The 16,558-nt window shown below is 39.7% G+C and overlaps 1 protein-coding gene across 5 annotated transcripts in view; it reads left to right on the top strand.

The window, feature by feature from the left end:
• NFATC2 (nuclear factor of activated T cells 2) overlaps positions 1 to 13,301 on the top strand; it is a 101,585-nt gene extending 88,284 nt beyond the window's left edge. For 4 of the 5 annotated variants that reach the window (XM_085314069.1, XM_085314068.1, XM_085314067.1 and 1 more), the window contains exon 10: positions 6,995 to 13,301. In XM_085314069.1, the coding sequence (XP_085170195.1) occupies positions 6,995 to 7,050 (56 nt within the window). In that variant the 3' untranslated portion in view covers positions 7,051 to 13,301. Of the gene's footprint in view, positions 1 to 1,699; positions 1,788 to 6,994 lie in introns of all 5 variants that reach the window. The other variant, XM_085314066.1, reaches the window with a different exon arrangement.
• The last annotated feature ends 3,257 nt before the right edge of the window (positions 13,302 to 16,558 follow it).

Below are 16,558 nucleotides of genomic sequence, written 5' to 3'. Positions count from 1 at the left end.
TTGATGCATGGTGCATTTAGCAGTTTTTTTCTCTTTTTTAGAAGAAATGCTATCTTTGTTTTCTGCTCTTCTGCCACAGGCACACCCTGCTTCCTGTTAAAGATTTTGGGTAGGATACTACAACAGATGTTGCTTCTTTTTTTGCACCTCACTCTGGAACCATATTGAAATACAAGGGGAGGGTATTTAAATGTCAAGTGAAATACAGATCCTGTGAATCACAGGAGTTTAGATATTAATTTCAGTGGAGACAGGCTGTAGCCAGAAATATGCATTTTATTTAGATTCTGTTTTCCATCAGATATCTAGATTATGTTGAATTTGTCAAAAGATGCTAAYGGGTTTTGGGTGTGTTTAAACTGTTGTAACAAAAATGCATTGTGGGACTTGAATTGTCATTTAGTTTGAGATCTGTAACCTCTTCCAAAAATGTGCTTAATTAATGGAAATTACTTGATTGCCTTAGGGCTGGATGATGCTAAAGAAGTTTCTAGTTTACCTAGAAAACGTGGATTACAAATAGACATGAAAGAAAAGTCTCAGGGTGTGTCTGTCGGCTGTTTCAATATAAACGTGATGGATATGTAACTWGAGCAAAACTTTACATGTGAGAATGGTGCAGTAGTTAGACGTCCCCATTCTCCAGACAAAGCCTTTTCCTGCTGTTGATTTATCAAACAACCCCCTCCACCCTGGGGTATATTTCCTGCACAGTTTGCTGGGATTGCACTCCTTGTGCCTGACACATCCAAGTTTGTATCTGCCGGTCAATTAGTTGCTCTGATTGCATGTGCAAAGGCTGATTTTCCAGGATGCAGGATATGAAATAGGCCCTGTCCTGAATGGTATGTTCAAGTGCATGATACATGGCTGCACAGTCTTAGGGCGCCAAGTAAAATATTTCTCTTCTATATATAGTCACCTGAAATCCAGCAGCAAAGACATTTCTGAATCTTGTAGTCAAAACTAGCTTAGTCTTTAAGAAGCATTCTCTTTTTAATATTGCACATGGTTTTGCAGGAAGCACTAGCTGTTTTCATGATGAATTCAAAATAAATCTAAAAAGATCAGAAAGGAAAAAAGAAACAGAATTTTAAATATTGCCATTTTATGAGAAAAAATTTCACTTTATTTGAGTTTGAAGCAAAGATTGTAACTTTCAGAATTTCTTTGCACATATCTTTCCTGTTCTTTATAATTAAGGCAAAGTCTAATTTACATGGCTATTTTGATTAGATTTCTTATTTAAAAGGGACTGACTTTTGATCTGGCATAAATGTGTCATGTTTTATTTGGGCCACTAAGATGATAACATAACTGAATTTTGCAAAAGGCAGTGACTAGTCTTTGACCTGACTTACAAGACACATGGACCTCCTGTGCCTCTCAAGTCTCAGATCATATTACCAGCATTTCTTGTATATTTTGTGATAAATTTAGCAGTGTAATTTTTTGCATATTTATTTTTAGATAATATCAGTTGAGAAAAGAGGGGAAAAATAAAACATAGTGCTGGATCTGAGCAAACAGAAAGGTCAGCGGTTAAGTTCTGCCTTATGTATTGTATATGCTGAAATGTCCTTTTAATAATTAAAACACAAAATGGAGGAGTAGCTGAAAAGTGTAACATTTGGCCTTGGAACATAGGTCGAAGGTTACTTTTTTTTTTCTCAAAAATGGTTTTGCAAATCTTTTTCAGAGCTGATAGATACACACCTTAGCTGGATACAAAACATTATATGAAAAAGAATGACTGTGATCTTTGATCCAAGCAATCAAAATGAAAGGTAATTGGTATTTTTCTGCCTTTTCTCCAGCTGTGTGTTTCTCTTAACCTATATTTATTTTTGTTTCCAGTGAAAAAGTCATGACCCTTTTTATTTGGCTTAGAGGGCTTTAAATCTTATTTAATTTTTTAAATTCTTTTTCTTCCCCATTTGTGTACCACAAAGTGGTCCTGAAATAGCTGGGGTCTGGTGGGCAGGGAAGGAGAGTTGGGACTGTGCATGCTGGGCTAATGCATTCGGTTGTTCCCACGTTGCAGTTACGCTCCGTTGTTAGGACCACGGTTTGCCTGGCTCTTCCAGCCACACTTTTGTCATCACACCGAAAATTCAGGCTTAAACCTCAGTCCTCTCTGGAGGTCCCTCATACACCATCTGTCCCTCCACGGGTGTTTTGTGTTTATTTCACATATAAAACTGCTCTTGGCCTCGTCGGTGGAGCACCCATGACATGTGCGGGATCCCCAAAGGGCAGGAGATCCCCGTCACTGCTCCTGGTTGAGGGTGCTGAGACAGCAACAACTTCAATGAGATTTTTCCAGACATATGGGTGGAATAACGCTAGTAAAGTTGTTATTCCAATGTKTTTGTGACTGTGTACGTGTGTATGTTGAATATGAATGTGTGTGTGTGTRATCAATTACAAGGAGCTGACTCAAAGCCAGCTAAAACTGGAGACTCTTTTCTGTCTCTGGACTACTAGTTGGAGCTCGGTATTTAATATAACCCACTATCAGCCCGCAAGTGAATACAGTCCAGATTTCAATCCGCGAGGATGTGAATTGGAGTCTTAAATGTCTTTGGGGCCTGGAGCCTAAGAGACTGACTCTAACCCATCAAAGCCAAGCGCTTAGAGGAACGCAGACTCTCCCATGATTTTAGTCAGCCTCTTCACTAAACTGACTTGGGGATCTCCAAGCACTGGGGCTGCTGTAATACAGCAGTGGTATCTGATAAGATAAACTGAAGGGATTTGGGCCTAACTAGACATTTCCTTGGTCTGGACAGCTGAAATCAGCTGTAATTTCGATATACTTTTTATGAATTATTTTTTCACATTTTTTTCATATGTYATCACAGCCCAGTTTAATCATTTCTCTGATTAAACCAATCAATAACAGTGTGCTCCAAAGGTGCCACATGCCAGGCACCTTAAATAACATTTTATTTATTAATCATGTYATCTCTCTTTCCTCTCAGCTAGAAATGAGCAAAGAATGAGAACTGATAATTGAAAGATGTTTCAACCATGCTACCAAAAAAATAGATAGGTATTCGGAATAGCAGGTTTAGCACGTGATCTCAGCTTCCTCTGAAGTTTAGATGTGTCTCAGTTTGCTGGTTCTGTTCAACCTACATTGAGACCCAGTCAGTGAGATTACATCTGGATCTGGATTCATGCACTCCCAAAATCTGGAGCAGATTCATCCAAGATATGTAGTTTCCCTGGATTCCATCTGGAGCTGCCTCCAAGCTAGGATAGAGATACCTGCTTTGGGAGCTTTGGTTGTGTGTTAGGACTTCTTGTGCTGGGGCAGTCACCTCTTGGAGCTCCCCAGACTAGTGTTGCCCAGTCTAAACGGCACCAAAATCTCCTGCCTACATAGGCTTAAGTGAAATTCAGGCTGAGCGCAGGATGTTCAGGCCAACTGATAAYAGGAGGGCAATTCCCTTGTCATTCAGATGTGTACTGGATACAGCAAAAACCCGATTTGCAACCCCTAAGAGTTGAAAGGGAGAGAGCCCAACTCTGCCCTTCAGTGTCATCCTGCAGCTCGTCTGTGGGGTTGATGTTTTGTACTGTTCCCCTGCAACCTTTTAGCTTTTCAGAAGTTACAGGCTTGCCCCCCTACAACCTCAGCCCACAAAACCCACTGCTGACCTCTGATGCAGTACACAGGAGGGAAAGTGAAGTTTGCAGGTTGAGGAAGCCCTTTACCGCACTGTCCAACCTACTTGGTGCAGGCAAGCTGAGACCTCTGTCCTAGCTTGCACTTTGCTGACTCTGTACTACAGATTTTGCTTTGTATAACATTCAGGCTGGGAAACAGAACAAAAAATGGACCCTTCAAAAGGCTATAGGTTTAGTAAACCCCATTTAATCATCTGCACATTTTCACCTAGTATGTTAATCCTTTCTAGACCAAGATGACTGTTGGCTAAGATGTTTCCATAAGTAGTGGTTATATTAAATAAAAGGAAACTCATGTAATAGTTTTCTGGTACACTGGCTGCTCAAGCAAGCATGTTGATAAATAAATCGGCCTGCAGTCTCAGCCCGCTTATTTTTATAAAGGAAATGACCCTGAGAGAGTGGGTGCCCACTTCTTTTACCTCACTGCTATTTTTAGCCGAGGCTGTGAAAAATTTCCATTGAAGACCTGCTCCTCTCATTTCCTGGGTAGAGCAAACAGGAAGCTCTTCAAGCGGAGTCACAGTAGGGTTTTGCTTGAAAGTAGACCAACCTCACCTCCCACTGGCTGCTTGCTTGCACTGCAGAGCAGCGATACACCACATACCCTTCAAACACGGGCGCTGTTTGCATGAACTCGCCCCAAAGGTGGTGGGCAGGGGCCCGGAGGTGAAGGTGGCAGGTATAAAGTTGAGCAGCAGGAGATGCCAGTGCTTGTTGTTACAGTTATTCCTGGCCACATTTTCATGTGGGCATTCACATGGTGTCCACCAGTTACTAACCAGGCCAAGATCAAGCATTTCCTGGATGAAATTAGAAAGAAGAGCTAAACTCCAGGCTGGCAGCAGTGGGCTTTCAGAGCACAGAGGCGTGGGAACCACCTTGTGTTGCAGCAGACAGCCGTGAACGGAGCCCTTTGGTGCTCTGGTGTGGTCCCCGGCCCCTCAGGCTCACTGCACCCCTCCTGGATGGGGTGTTCGAGAAGTGAGCRTCTGCAGAGCCAGCAGCTAAGTCCTCCCATCAGCTCTGGGGCTGGCGCAGCTCTTCGTGGGGGGTTCCTGTACCTGGACACACTGAGGGCTGGTTCTCTTCTCTCCTCCCATCAAACACCAATGCTATGCTTGGTACAAATATTTAGTCCCTGAGGATCATCACAGGCAGACATCTGYTTAATATAATGCAGAACTTTGCAAAAAACATAGATTTTACTTCTGAGATAAATTCCATTGCATGGAAGGTGGAAGGAGGCTTTCAACCTGCTAGTCATGATCATTAAAATTTAATACATGTGTTCCTCTCTTCAAGGACAATAAGAGTTTAGGCACTATTTGATTTAATTGTTGGGAAGTGGTGAAATTCTATGTTTATTACAACTTTTCATACACATTTGTTAGACACGAACTTAAATATTGGCCACTTGAGGATTAATCAGTCTTGAGTGAGGGTCTTCTCTGATTTGAATTAATCCTTGCCTAGCCCTTAAATATCAGAAGGAAGARATCATATAGTTCTTCCAGTGCATGCCCTTCATATGGGTTTGATCTTGTCCTGGCATTAACCTGGCTATTTTCTGTTGAAGAGAATGAAAAAGTTGCCTACTATTAGCTGAGGACAGACATGTACTTTATCTTATGAATAAGTCAAATGGCATTGTTAAATCACATGTATTACAAGCATAAGAAAACTCAGATTTTCTSTAAAGAAATGTAATCTTTTCATTGTTAAAATGCCCTAACATTTGCCCACTAAAAATATAAATTTATTTTTTGAAAGGACCATTGTTGTTTTATGAACCACAAGCTAGTTTATTAAAATAGTTCTTTTATCATTTGAACAGTCTATGCTAGAGTTGTTAGTTCATTTGTTTCTATTGAATTTTAATTTGTGGTGCACTCAGCTGTTGTATTTTCAAAATATATATTTCTTTCAATTAAAAAGGTCTTAGTGTAATTGCCTGACTTTTCTGATTCAGAAATAATGAACCCTTCCTAAGACAGAGTAATTTGGAAAATCTGTGAGCCCTTTCTCAAATTTGTATCTGTTTTGACACATGCCTCCTCCCTCTCTTTCATTATAAATTYGAGTTGAAAAGACATACTGATTTTGCAAAATGGATTCCAAAAACAGTCATTGAGTCGCAAGACTGAAGCAAAGAATTGTACCCATAACTGCAAGAACAGTATCATGGGTCCACTTGAATCTGAAATTGCATCCAAAACTGATCTGTCCCCATAGCTTTGGGGAGAAAATGTGGGGTAACTTTGCARCCAATTTAGATCTGGGTCTTAAGCTTTAGAAAATTTGGTCGTCAATTTTAAGGCAAATTTGTCAAAGTAGACAGTTTGCAAACTGTTACCAAGTTACCAAACCTTGGTAAATACAACACCAAGAAGCCACATGCAAGATGGAGCCACAAGCAAACAGTTCGGGTGAGAACATCTGCRTGGAAGGTCTCCTGTCGCAGGTCTCTCCCAGTGAAAGCCCGGCCCAGGGAGAAGAGTCAGCCAAGAGAAGACCAGACTCTGCTTCAGACAGGAYGAGTCTGAAACGTAGACAGAGGAGTTCAGGAGAGAGCAGCTGCTGTATATAGCACATCGTATTGTTCTGGCATTTCACACAGAGAATAGAGTGTTTCGGTGTCTTCTGAGCTTTATTAGCAGTCGTTAGCACAGAGTCCCAGCCTGGTAGAGCAGAAGTTTACAGAGGAGCATGGAAGCTTGCTTATGCTCTTGCCACGATCTGCAAACAGACTGTATCAAAAATATAAAACAAATAGAGTGAGATTTAAAAAGCTAACAAAAAAATAATAAAAAAACCAAACTAAATGCACTTTTCACCTGCATTGCAATCTTTACATTTTCAGCACTGTGCCCTGTGTTCCCTCCAAATCTTTTCCTTCTCTGTTCAAAATACTCTTATTTCTGCTTAGTAAAAATGTTAAAATGCTCAGATACTCATGGATTTTTTTCTGCATAGATAAAGGAAATGTCTGTGAAAGAGGGAAGGTGTTGTTTTATGTAAGGGGTGTAGTGTGGACTGGTCATATGATACAATATTTCAATCATATTTTTGTAGCATGCTGAATACAATGTAGATCTTCTCTCTCCTCTCCTTCCTCCTTTCCTTCAAAAAATTTGTAGTCTGGCTACTTAGACAGAAAGTTTTAAGTTGTAACCAGAATTATGTTATGAATATCACGGGGATGTTTTTGACTTAATAGCAAACTGACCAGGATTGCTTTCACTTCTTGTGTTTTTCAGAGTGCTCTAACATTTCTTTCTCGTCCCTTATTTCACAGTAAATGAAATTATCCGGAAGGAATTTTCTGGACTCCCTGCCAGAAGTCAGACATAGAAGCAGAGATTTGCGAGACAACTTTTACCAACTCCTTCCATAACTGACCTCCTAGATCCTTCCAGTGCCCCTGCAACCTCCTGCTTCCTTAACTGTTCATCTCAAGGCACCAATTCAATGCAAGGAACAATGTATTGGCATCAAGCTGACAGCCTTGACTAAGCAACTCGCCACCTCTCTCTGTAAACATCGCAAAGGACACCCTTCCTTTAGTCCAAAGATCGTATTGTTCTCATATAACAGAGCATCTGTCTGAGGAAACTCTTCAAGCCTGCTGCAAAATATCTATCTATGTATCGATGTATCTTAGCAATAAGGGAGAAGTAAGATGTCACTCCTGAACACCGCACAAAGCAAGGGAGGTTATATSTTAATGCTTTTTTGGGTGGGGTGGGAAACGAGAGAAGAAAGAGTAATATATTCCGTAAAAGAATAAAAACGTTTTGCAGTTTGCTAACAATGACTTGCCCTCCAGGTCTCAAAGCCCTTTTGAAAAATTTTATTGTTGTAGGAAACTGAGGCAGCCCAAGCTTGCRCGGCTTTTGGCCAACCTGGGATCAAAACTCATTTTCTCTGACTGAGCACTGTGATCAGTATTTCAAACAGTAGCTGTCAACTGAATTCAGAAGTTTTCACTTTTCTGGATAGGAATTTGAAGGAGAAGGATATTCAAAGACAGCTAGTAAAAAGAACAATCCAGCAATTCTCAAGTTAAAATAAACCCTGATAAAAACAGAGATTAATATATAGGAGTCACAGTAACCTAAGCACTGTTATGCCTTGCCAAAGATTTTTATGATTGATCCTTACTAACACTGAGGCAGTACATGAACACCTCTTAGATGTTTTCTCTCTAATGAATTGTTACTGTTTCTTTCTATATAGGAGCTGGTATTGGCTTGTAACTTGTCTCCTATAGCAGTTGTAGCATTTAACCACACAAGCTGCAGAGGAAAAATAATTGCATCTCGCAGAAGCCATATTTTCTAAATGAACACATACACCTATTTATACTTCTTTAGCTTTGCAAAGCCACCAGCAATTTCTGGAAAGGTTAAATTTCCATGTGAGTTAGTGTGTTAGTCAGTTATGTTTTGCTTCAGGTGTTTGAATACRCTTATCACAGTAAGAGATTGCCTCTGCCATTTACAGTTGTACTCCTCGTGTGTCATTGCTACCATGGTGTGATAAGAAAGCATAATGAGTGTGTAATCAACATAAAGTAAGAGGTAGCCGTAATATTGTAGGAAATAGGTAGTAATCATCTTCTCTGTTTTTGTAAATGAGGAACACTGATATTGTTATGGGTGTGGAGCTAGAGGTCTGTTCTAGAAAACACAGTTAAATGAGCCTGTTCTCAATTGTTTTAAAGTAAACTTTGCTGAATACCTACATGTCCACATGTTCATGGCAGGAATTAGGTGGTGGGAATACAGCAGGTCAGCAGAGCATTTGGGTAAGTTGTTTCCCATCTCTGCAAGACAAATAATTGCATAAACCCTTTAGAATATGTGCTAGGTTCAACAGAAATATTCTCAGGGGTATTGAGAAAAATATATTTCCTGTCACCAAAAGCCAGCACTTAGCCTATGCAAGGTGTTATGTTTTAGAGCGAGAAATAGAAACATTTTGCTTCTTAGAATGTCTCATCCAGGCCTCTGTTATGGGCCTGATCTTGAATTTTAACCTGAAATCTGAATTTTGCAAGAGCAGCTCTGGATTCAGCCAAGTCTCAATCCATGACCAGAGCAGAGGACTGTAGCCTGAGCCCTTCTGAAGATCCAGGGCATGACATGGTCTTCAGAGTTTGTTGCCTTTTCCTCAGAAGTGCTGCTTAGACATGCAGGCAGCGCTGGAGTGGTACGGAGATGGGTAGCACACCATCCATCTGGAAGACATTAGCCCCTTGCAAAATTAAAATCCTTTGTCATGGAATGATTCCCCTGTATCCCCTTTCAGCAACACTGAAAAGGCTCTGGCCATGGATGCTTCGCTCTGGGACTCATGCTGTGAGTTACATGTGATGCATCAKCAAGAGCATAAATGTATCCAAGTCTCAGCTTTTTACCTGTAGAGGTGAGTGGCCTTTTTTTTTTCTACTGACTTTTACAAGAACAAAACTGAGGCTTGGATTAGTTGAAATAGCTTCTGCACAGTGAAATTATTGATTGTTAAACAGCGCTTATACTGGTCTAGTACTTCGATTGCTCACATGCTTCCAACAAGCTATCTTGAGTTGTTTTAAAACCGCTATATGTCAGAATGTGCCATACATCATGGATTTTTTAATGCATTTTGAAGTTCTGGACAATTCTGAATAATTCTTACACACAAAATTTGCCTGTCCGAAGTTCTTTATAACAACTGAGCAAAAGAACAGGCCAAATGTGTYTCTTAGTTTCACAGAATTCATGCTTGGAGCTACTGAAAATGACCATCTAGTTTTCCCCACTGTAACCTATAAGATTAAGGTATAGGAGTATTTAAAAAAATAATGATAATAACAGAACCAAAATCCTAAATTAACTGACAGAAACTTTCCTCTTGCTGGATTTTAAATAGAATACCAAAGAATGTCAGCTTATTTGCAGATCTGTTGACAAACTTATATTGTCTAAAAATATTGCTAGTTATTTGATGATGAATAGCAACTGGCTTTCAATATTTCAATATTTCTCTTTATGCAGATGAATGTCTCATCTCTAACTGGGATGACCGCACATGCAAATCCACTAGCAATCTGCCACCAGGCACGTGCAATTACAATATGCATGTTCATGATGGGTCATCTCTAACTGGGATGACCGCACATGCAAATCCACTAGCAATCTGCCACCAGGCACATGCAATTACAATATGCATGTTCATGATGGGGCCTGATTTTTTTATTTTTTGCCACTGTCCACTGCTGATCATTTGAACATCCTACATCATTTCTCCCTTCTTAGTATGAGGCATACATGTATAAAGCAGGCAGGAAAAGTACAGACTCAGAGTGAAGGCTTTTGAGCCTTCAAATGGGTTCATGCAGGCAAGTCCATGAGGCCCTGCCGGACTCCGCTGAAGATGCCTTGCAGGATGCACCCATTAAATATGCTCCCTTTAACAGAAAGATAAGATTTCCACAGCTCTTATGTGTTCTTTCAGGCACTTTGCTGTAGAGAGAGAGGGAGAGGATTTTTTTATGATGTGCTACAAATAGTGTCCTTGTTCTTGCATTAGTTGTATTTCCTCCTAATTTTTAAGGCATAGATGTTAATCTGTATGTGTGTTTGTGCAAGTGCATACATATAATGTGTGTGTGTGTGTATATATATATACACATATGTATGTATGCATACACACACACGTATATTCATAGCTATATGCACGCACGTGCACGCGCGCGCACGCACACACACACACTCTCTGTTACGTTCTTGGGTCACGATCCTGTAACTGGCTCTGGTCCGACCGATCTGTGCAGCTGCGTGAAGCCAGCTACTGGATCGAGGGTTCGTAAGATGTAYATAATATAGACTACATTTTAGTGGTTTTATTTACAGCTTCATGAGGTCAGGCTATGCTACTCTATCTGCTTCTACATGCAACCATTAGGTAAAGAATACAGCTTTAAACAACTTCATATTTATTTCTGAAAAGGAGAAAAGGAGTATCCTCAGACATAGTTACACATTGTTATCTCTTTTTAAAAATAACAGATACATTAAAATCATCTAGCTATGCTGAAGAACTTCAAAATACACAGTACTAAATTATTTCCTGTTCTTGCTGAGCAGTGTTTTTCCAGTATTAATATTTTGTTACATATTGCAACTTGCTGTCTTTCTGCAGAAGCATTAGACTAACCTTGGAAGAGTTAATACCTTTTTGTGAGTAATTTGTTCTCACTTTATCTGGAAGATAGCCATATTTGCACATGAGGAAGTTCTGTCTTTCCTCAGTTATCTGAATGCTTCACCACAGTGCCTTCCTGCCATTGTACCAAAGGCCTCCAAATATGTTGTCTACAGGGTGAACAACTCTAATGCATTTTCCATCAAAGTTATGCCATGCAAAGTACATGGGGCTCATTGGAACGCAAAGTTCATCTCTTTCTTTTTACGTGTGTGCGCGTGTGCGYGTATGTGTGTGTGTGCAGGCTTTTTATTTCCATTTTCCATCCAAGCTTTGGCTGCAAATACAGAATGAGCTTCTATAAACTTCTGCATCAAATATATCAATACGTAGAATAAAAATCATCATTCATGATATGTAAACTGTCTGAGAGTGGAATGGGAGTTGACAGATAAAAGGAAGATTTTTTTTGTCAGTTATGAGTGTTGGAAGTAAAGTTTGCTAGGAGAGTAATTGTTCGTGAAGATACTTGCAATGAAATATGAAGTGCCGTTTTTGTTTTTCTCCATGAGAATGAGCAAAATGTAAGAACTGAGCAACAGCGATGGAATGAAAGTGTCTAATGTATGTGTTTTTATTGGTAGCAAGAATGTAGAAGAGCCATGGTTTTTGCACTTGCTTTATTTGTATCCATGTAAATATGTATCACTTCCATTCTTCATGTAGGAATACAGCATTTTCTGAATGTAGAATATTTTCAAAAACAGCACTATGTTATTCTCTATTGTATAAAATGCTGCTGCTTGATAATATATCTAAAACAGTTCTCAAATTAGCTAGCATGTTTTTTAAAGTGTATTTTGTAATCCATATCTTTGCAGAAAAGTGTCTATGCTTTATGTCTGACCAAATATGCAACATCTTTTGGATTAAGGATAGTATTTATACAGGATCAATTTTCATTTTTCTGAGTGTATTAATTTTCTATGCAATTGTTGTTGAATTTTTATTGTCCTAAAAAAAAAAGCATTTGATAAATTTTACAAATACTTCAAAGACAGCTTTAAACACTTTAGAAATATTTTTCTAAATATTTCAATTTGACTTTTTTCTCTGAATTACTTTCCAAATTGTTACTTAATGGAGAACAATTATCTGCCAGATGGGATTCAAGAAAATGACTGTCTTAATTTCAAGTCTTAAATTGAATCATAGGTCTTCATAAATTTTGCACCATTTCACATCATCTGATGTTTCAGTTTATGTGCCACCCTGTATGTTATTTATATTACATATGCCTGTGCAATACAAAGAAATGTGTATGTTGGGTTTAGAGTGAGGGAACTGCAAATTCTCCAGAATTAACTGCTTGTTTTCCTCCTTGTTTACATTGCAGTGATTTCTTACATGTAAATGTAAGGCATCTATCTGCTATCAGACATGAAAAGTTATAATTCTTTATTCATCTCAGTTCAGAATGACTAATCCATAAAAATGAAATCCCTCTTCTTTCATGTCTGCGGCTTTGTAGCTGCAGTGGGTGACAGCTGATAGCAATTTGCTTAACCCCTGCTAAATATCTAATCCAATGTAGTCGTACAAGATTTGTTTAGTCATTTTTGTTGTTCCTGGTGTACAAAAAAGTAAGTTGGTACCTTACCCACATTGCATGAAAAATTTCAGATGAAGGCACTGGGACTGTAAAGATCATGTAGGCTGCAAATGTGTGGTTGTCTGGGGAAAAGTGAACATTTTGAGTTTCTTTTTGATAACTCTCTCAAAAAAAAAAAAAAAAAAAAAAAGCCAAATTGGGTTGAAAGTTGTAGAATGACAGCATCACAAAAGTGAACGGTGGTCTGTGTGTTTGGAAGGTCCCAGGAACTCACAGATGTGTGTTGGAAGAATCAGTTATTTTTGAAGAGGGCGAAGGATTAAGCTGCCATCGTGTTACTGGTGCTGAGCAGCACCGTACTACCCACGTGGGGTGCTGAGACCGGGGAATATGTGATGAAGGCACAGCTCAGTCTTAATAATGGTGCCTGCTGGGGACCTACACATCTGTGTGTGTGTGTGTGTGTGTGTGTAATTACGAACAGGTTTTGGTGGTGGTTTTTTTTTCCCCCTGCCCCAGAAGTTCAAGCCTCCTTGCTGGAGTCCTACCCTGCATGTTCAGGTAAAACCATACGTTAACCGTAGACACTCACACAAAGTGAGCAGTTGTCTCCCAAATCGTTCTAACAAACACATGTCTTTTCAATCAAACTGTTTCTTCAAAAGTCTAACTTTAAGAATTGGAAAGGGGTTTATATCATTCACATTCCTACAACAACATTGTTAACCTCCAATGTAATGATTTTTTGCTATCTGTAAAATATTTTTATATATTGCCTGTACTATGGTAGTTTAGCAATAAATGAAAGGATATCTGCTGCACGAGTGTTTGGTCTATTCTTAAATGCCTTTATCCCCTTTGATAAAGTGATACTGAGGGGGTGAGTCACCCAGTCTTCTTGTGGTCGTCGTGGTCACCCTCCTAAATACTCCCGGTGAAACTCTCCCCAGGGGCTTTTCAGCGTGGGTAAGGATTTCAGCCTGGAGTACAAAAAGTAAACGAGGTTCCCAGTCTTCCTTTGTATTAAATCCCATTCAGTTACCACTGATGACATTGATTCATACAGTGAAACCTATTACAAACTCCTTCATCTGCCCTTATATATATATTTTTTTATTTTCCTGGGTTCTATTTCCCCCCTACAGCAAAAAAGCACTAAACAATTCACATCAACAGGTACTTTGCAGAGGCTTTGCCATTATGCAGAGTTAATTTCCACCCGAGTAAACATCCTTCTGTATCAGTATATGGTTTATAGAGATTGGAGATGTGCTCCATTTAATTTTTGTTCATCTAAATCCCAACCCTGCATTTTTCTACTAGAGACACTAAAAGATACATTTTCATACTGCCGTGCTGGAAGGATGCCCAGAGCCCATTATGTCTCRGTACGAGTTGAATTTATATAGCATACAATTAAAGACATTTACCTTAACAAAATCAATATTATCCTTTGTATTTAAAAACAGTGAATTCAAACCATATTTGATGCATTTGTTGGACATGGAGCAAGCGTTTTGCTTTGCTTATTCACAAAAGCCTTGGAGCAAGAGCCATGTGGAAGCTCTTAACTCCCAGCACACGGTACAAAGGCTGGGAAGCTCATAAACCAGACAGGCTTCGCCAACAAAGAAGCTGTTACTGGCTAAAAGAGAACATTTTATGATGAGCAAATATATGGCACTCAGGATTTTAGCTTTATTCAGCAACAGGAAAATTTAAGTAACTTAACTTGGAAATTCCACAGTTAAGGGCTGCGAACCTGAGCACCTGACCTGATACTCTGGCTTTAATTTACATCTTGGGTCCAAATTAAAAYCCTACAACAGTACCCCCAGATTTTTAGTCTTAACGGTAAATTTCCTGGATTTTGCAGACTTAACTCACTCCTTTATGCCCCTTCAACAGAGCTTTCTGTTTTTTTTTTTTTTGAGGGGAGTTACTTTTCATGGTAGCAGTAAGGAAGAAAGATTCGTGTTTCTAATGAACATCTGGGTTTAGTATGAGAACTTGCTTGCTCACATGCTCCATTGTGTAAATATGCAATTTACAAGATTTTTTTAAAAAAATAAATAACAAATGTAATTTGCTCGATTTAAGACGCTGCCTTTCAGCTTCGTCCCGGATTCTTTTCTAAATACATTGCCACTGGCTGCGCAGGTGCCCATCATGCTCAGCTGGGTTGTTGCTAATAACTCGCCTTTCAGAAAAGGTGAAGATTGTCCTTTCCTTCCCTCGCCTCCTGCCTCCGAGTTAGACTGGCTGCTCCTACAAGCAGCCTCTCGCCTCCACGAAGCCACGATGTGCAGAGGCTGGAATTATTTTTATTAGGCAGAGAATTAGGAATGAGAAGTCCACAGCACAGGAACCAAAGGGTAAAAGACTGCTGGCACAGCAAAATTGCTGAGGTTGTGAGGAACCACTTAACCTAAAAGCCTGGAGGAAGGGGGAGGCGGGAGAGGCTGGCAGGGGCTGYGCTGCACGCAAATTGGGCAAACAGAGCCGCTAGAGGTGGCCGCAGTACAAAGGCAGCTCTTTATTCAGTAGTAGGACCAAAATTGTAGCTGAAACAAAGTGGGAGAGCGTGGAGGTACAACAGACTGAGAAAAGCAGGCACATAAAATAAAAGCAATCCCTATCTGCCTCTCAGATAAATAGACATAGCTATGTATAAATATATAAGATTTCTGTGGCAAATCTTGAATGATAATCTAGGAGCAATCGCAGAAGGAGTCAAGTTTGATTCATACTGGTTCTGACAGATAATATCAAAATGTTTTTGACAATATCTCATGCTTTTCTTAAAAAAAAACTTTCAGTTTTTTTTTCTTTGCAATACCAGAAATTGGCACAAATTCATGCGACCTAAGTTTTCACAGTAGTTGAACTTTAGCCATTTAAAGGTATCAGAAAGTAAGAACCACACCGCCTCCATCTCCCCTCCCCAACACAGGACAACAGACTGCAGAGCTTGTTGCCTGATTCCTTGCAAAATATGCCTGAAGCTGTAACATTGCATCTGTAGCCACGGCTCTATTTTTAACAAAAACCAAAATATCTCCCTACTTCTAGCTGAAATAAAAATAAAAAATTGGCCGGTGAAGGATGAGAGTTCAGTGGTGGTATCTACATGTGTGCTGCATGGCAAATGGCAGCAGAGAGGCTTTTAAATTTTTTTTCATCCTCTAGCCAGTGTGTGCAAGAAGGATGACCGTGCATTGCAGGCTTATGGTAACTATCAAAMTTTCTCTATCCAAAATTAAGTGACTCCAAGCATAAGAAAAACATTCATGGGAAATAAGGCTTCATTAGTGTCATTTAACGTGGAAGCCCTGGAGTATTACTACTAATTCACAAAGYTTTCCAAGCTCATTTATAAAATGTATTCATTTTGGCCTATAGCACAGGCATTTCTAATTCTTCCAGCCAGCAGCACCGTAGACTACTCAGGTTTTGTATGAGTGCCTCACTGGCAGCACAACCGCTCGGCCTCAGAAAGTGTAAAACTGGCCATACGCTCGCTGCGCGGTGTTAGGTAAGAGTGTRTGACCACGACCGTGATGTGAATTTATTTATTTTCTATCCCACTGGCTGCGATTCAGTCAAAGTGAAGCAGCACAGACTGGCAGGGTATTTTTCCCCGCCGTGWTCATAAGACCTCAGATTTGACCTGTTCCCTCTCAAGAGTGGACACTTTTGATATACCAACTATTTGGCTGAAAGCTTTCACTAGAGCTAARGCTGTCACTGAGCTGAGTAACTCCAAAGATTTCTATCAGCCTGAGTAAATTTTTCACAGGCCCTTTATTGAAAGTCAGGCACTATCATGGAAACCTTCGGGACTCCAGAGTCTATCAGCATGAGCAAGCTGCTCGTGCTCTAATAAACACCGAACTGAACTCTGAGCCTAACAGAAGCTTAATTTCTAAGCTTTTCTGTGTTAGACTTCATGAAAGGAAAAGAGAGTGCTCAAGAAAGACACCTCCTTTTTTTGAGCTGAAGTCGCTAGTGAAAAGCTCAGTCTACCATTAGCACCCAGGTGTCTTTCCCTCCTTGGTC

Source organism: Rhea americana, unplaced genomic scaffold (genome assembly GCF_003343005.1).
Source record: "Rhea americana isolate MKP2758 unplaced genomic scaffold, rheAme1 scaffold_4, whole genome shotgun sequence".
Classification (NCBI taxonomy): Eukaryota; Metazoa; Chordata; class Aves; order Rheiformes; family Rheidae; genus Rhea; species Rhea americana.
This window is presented reverse-complemented; position numbering and strand designations above follow the sequence as displayed.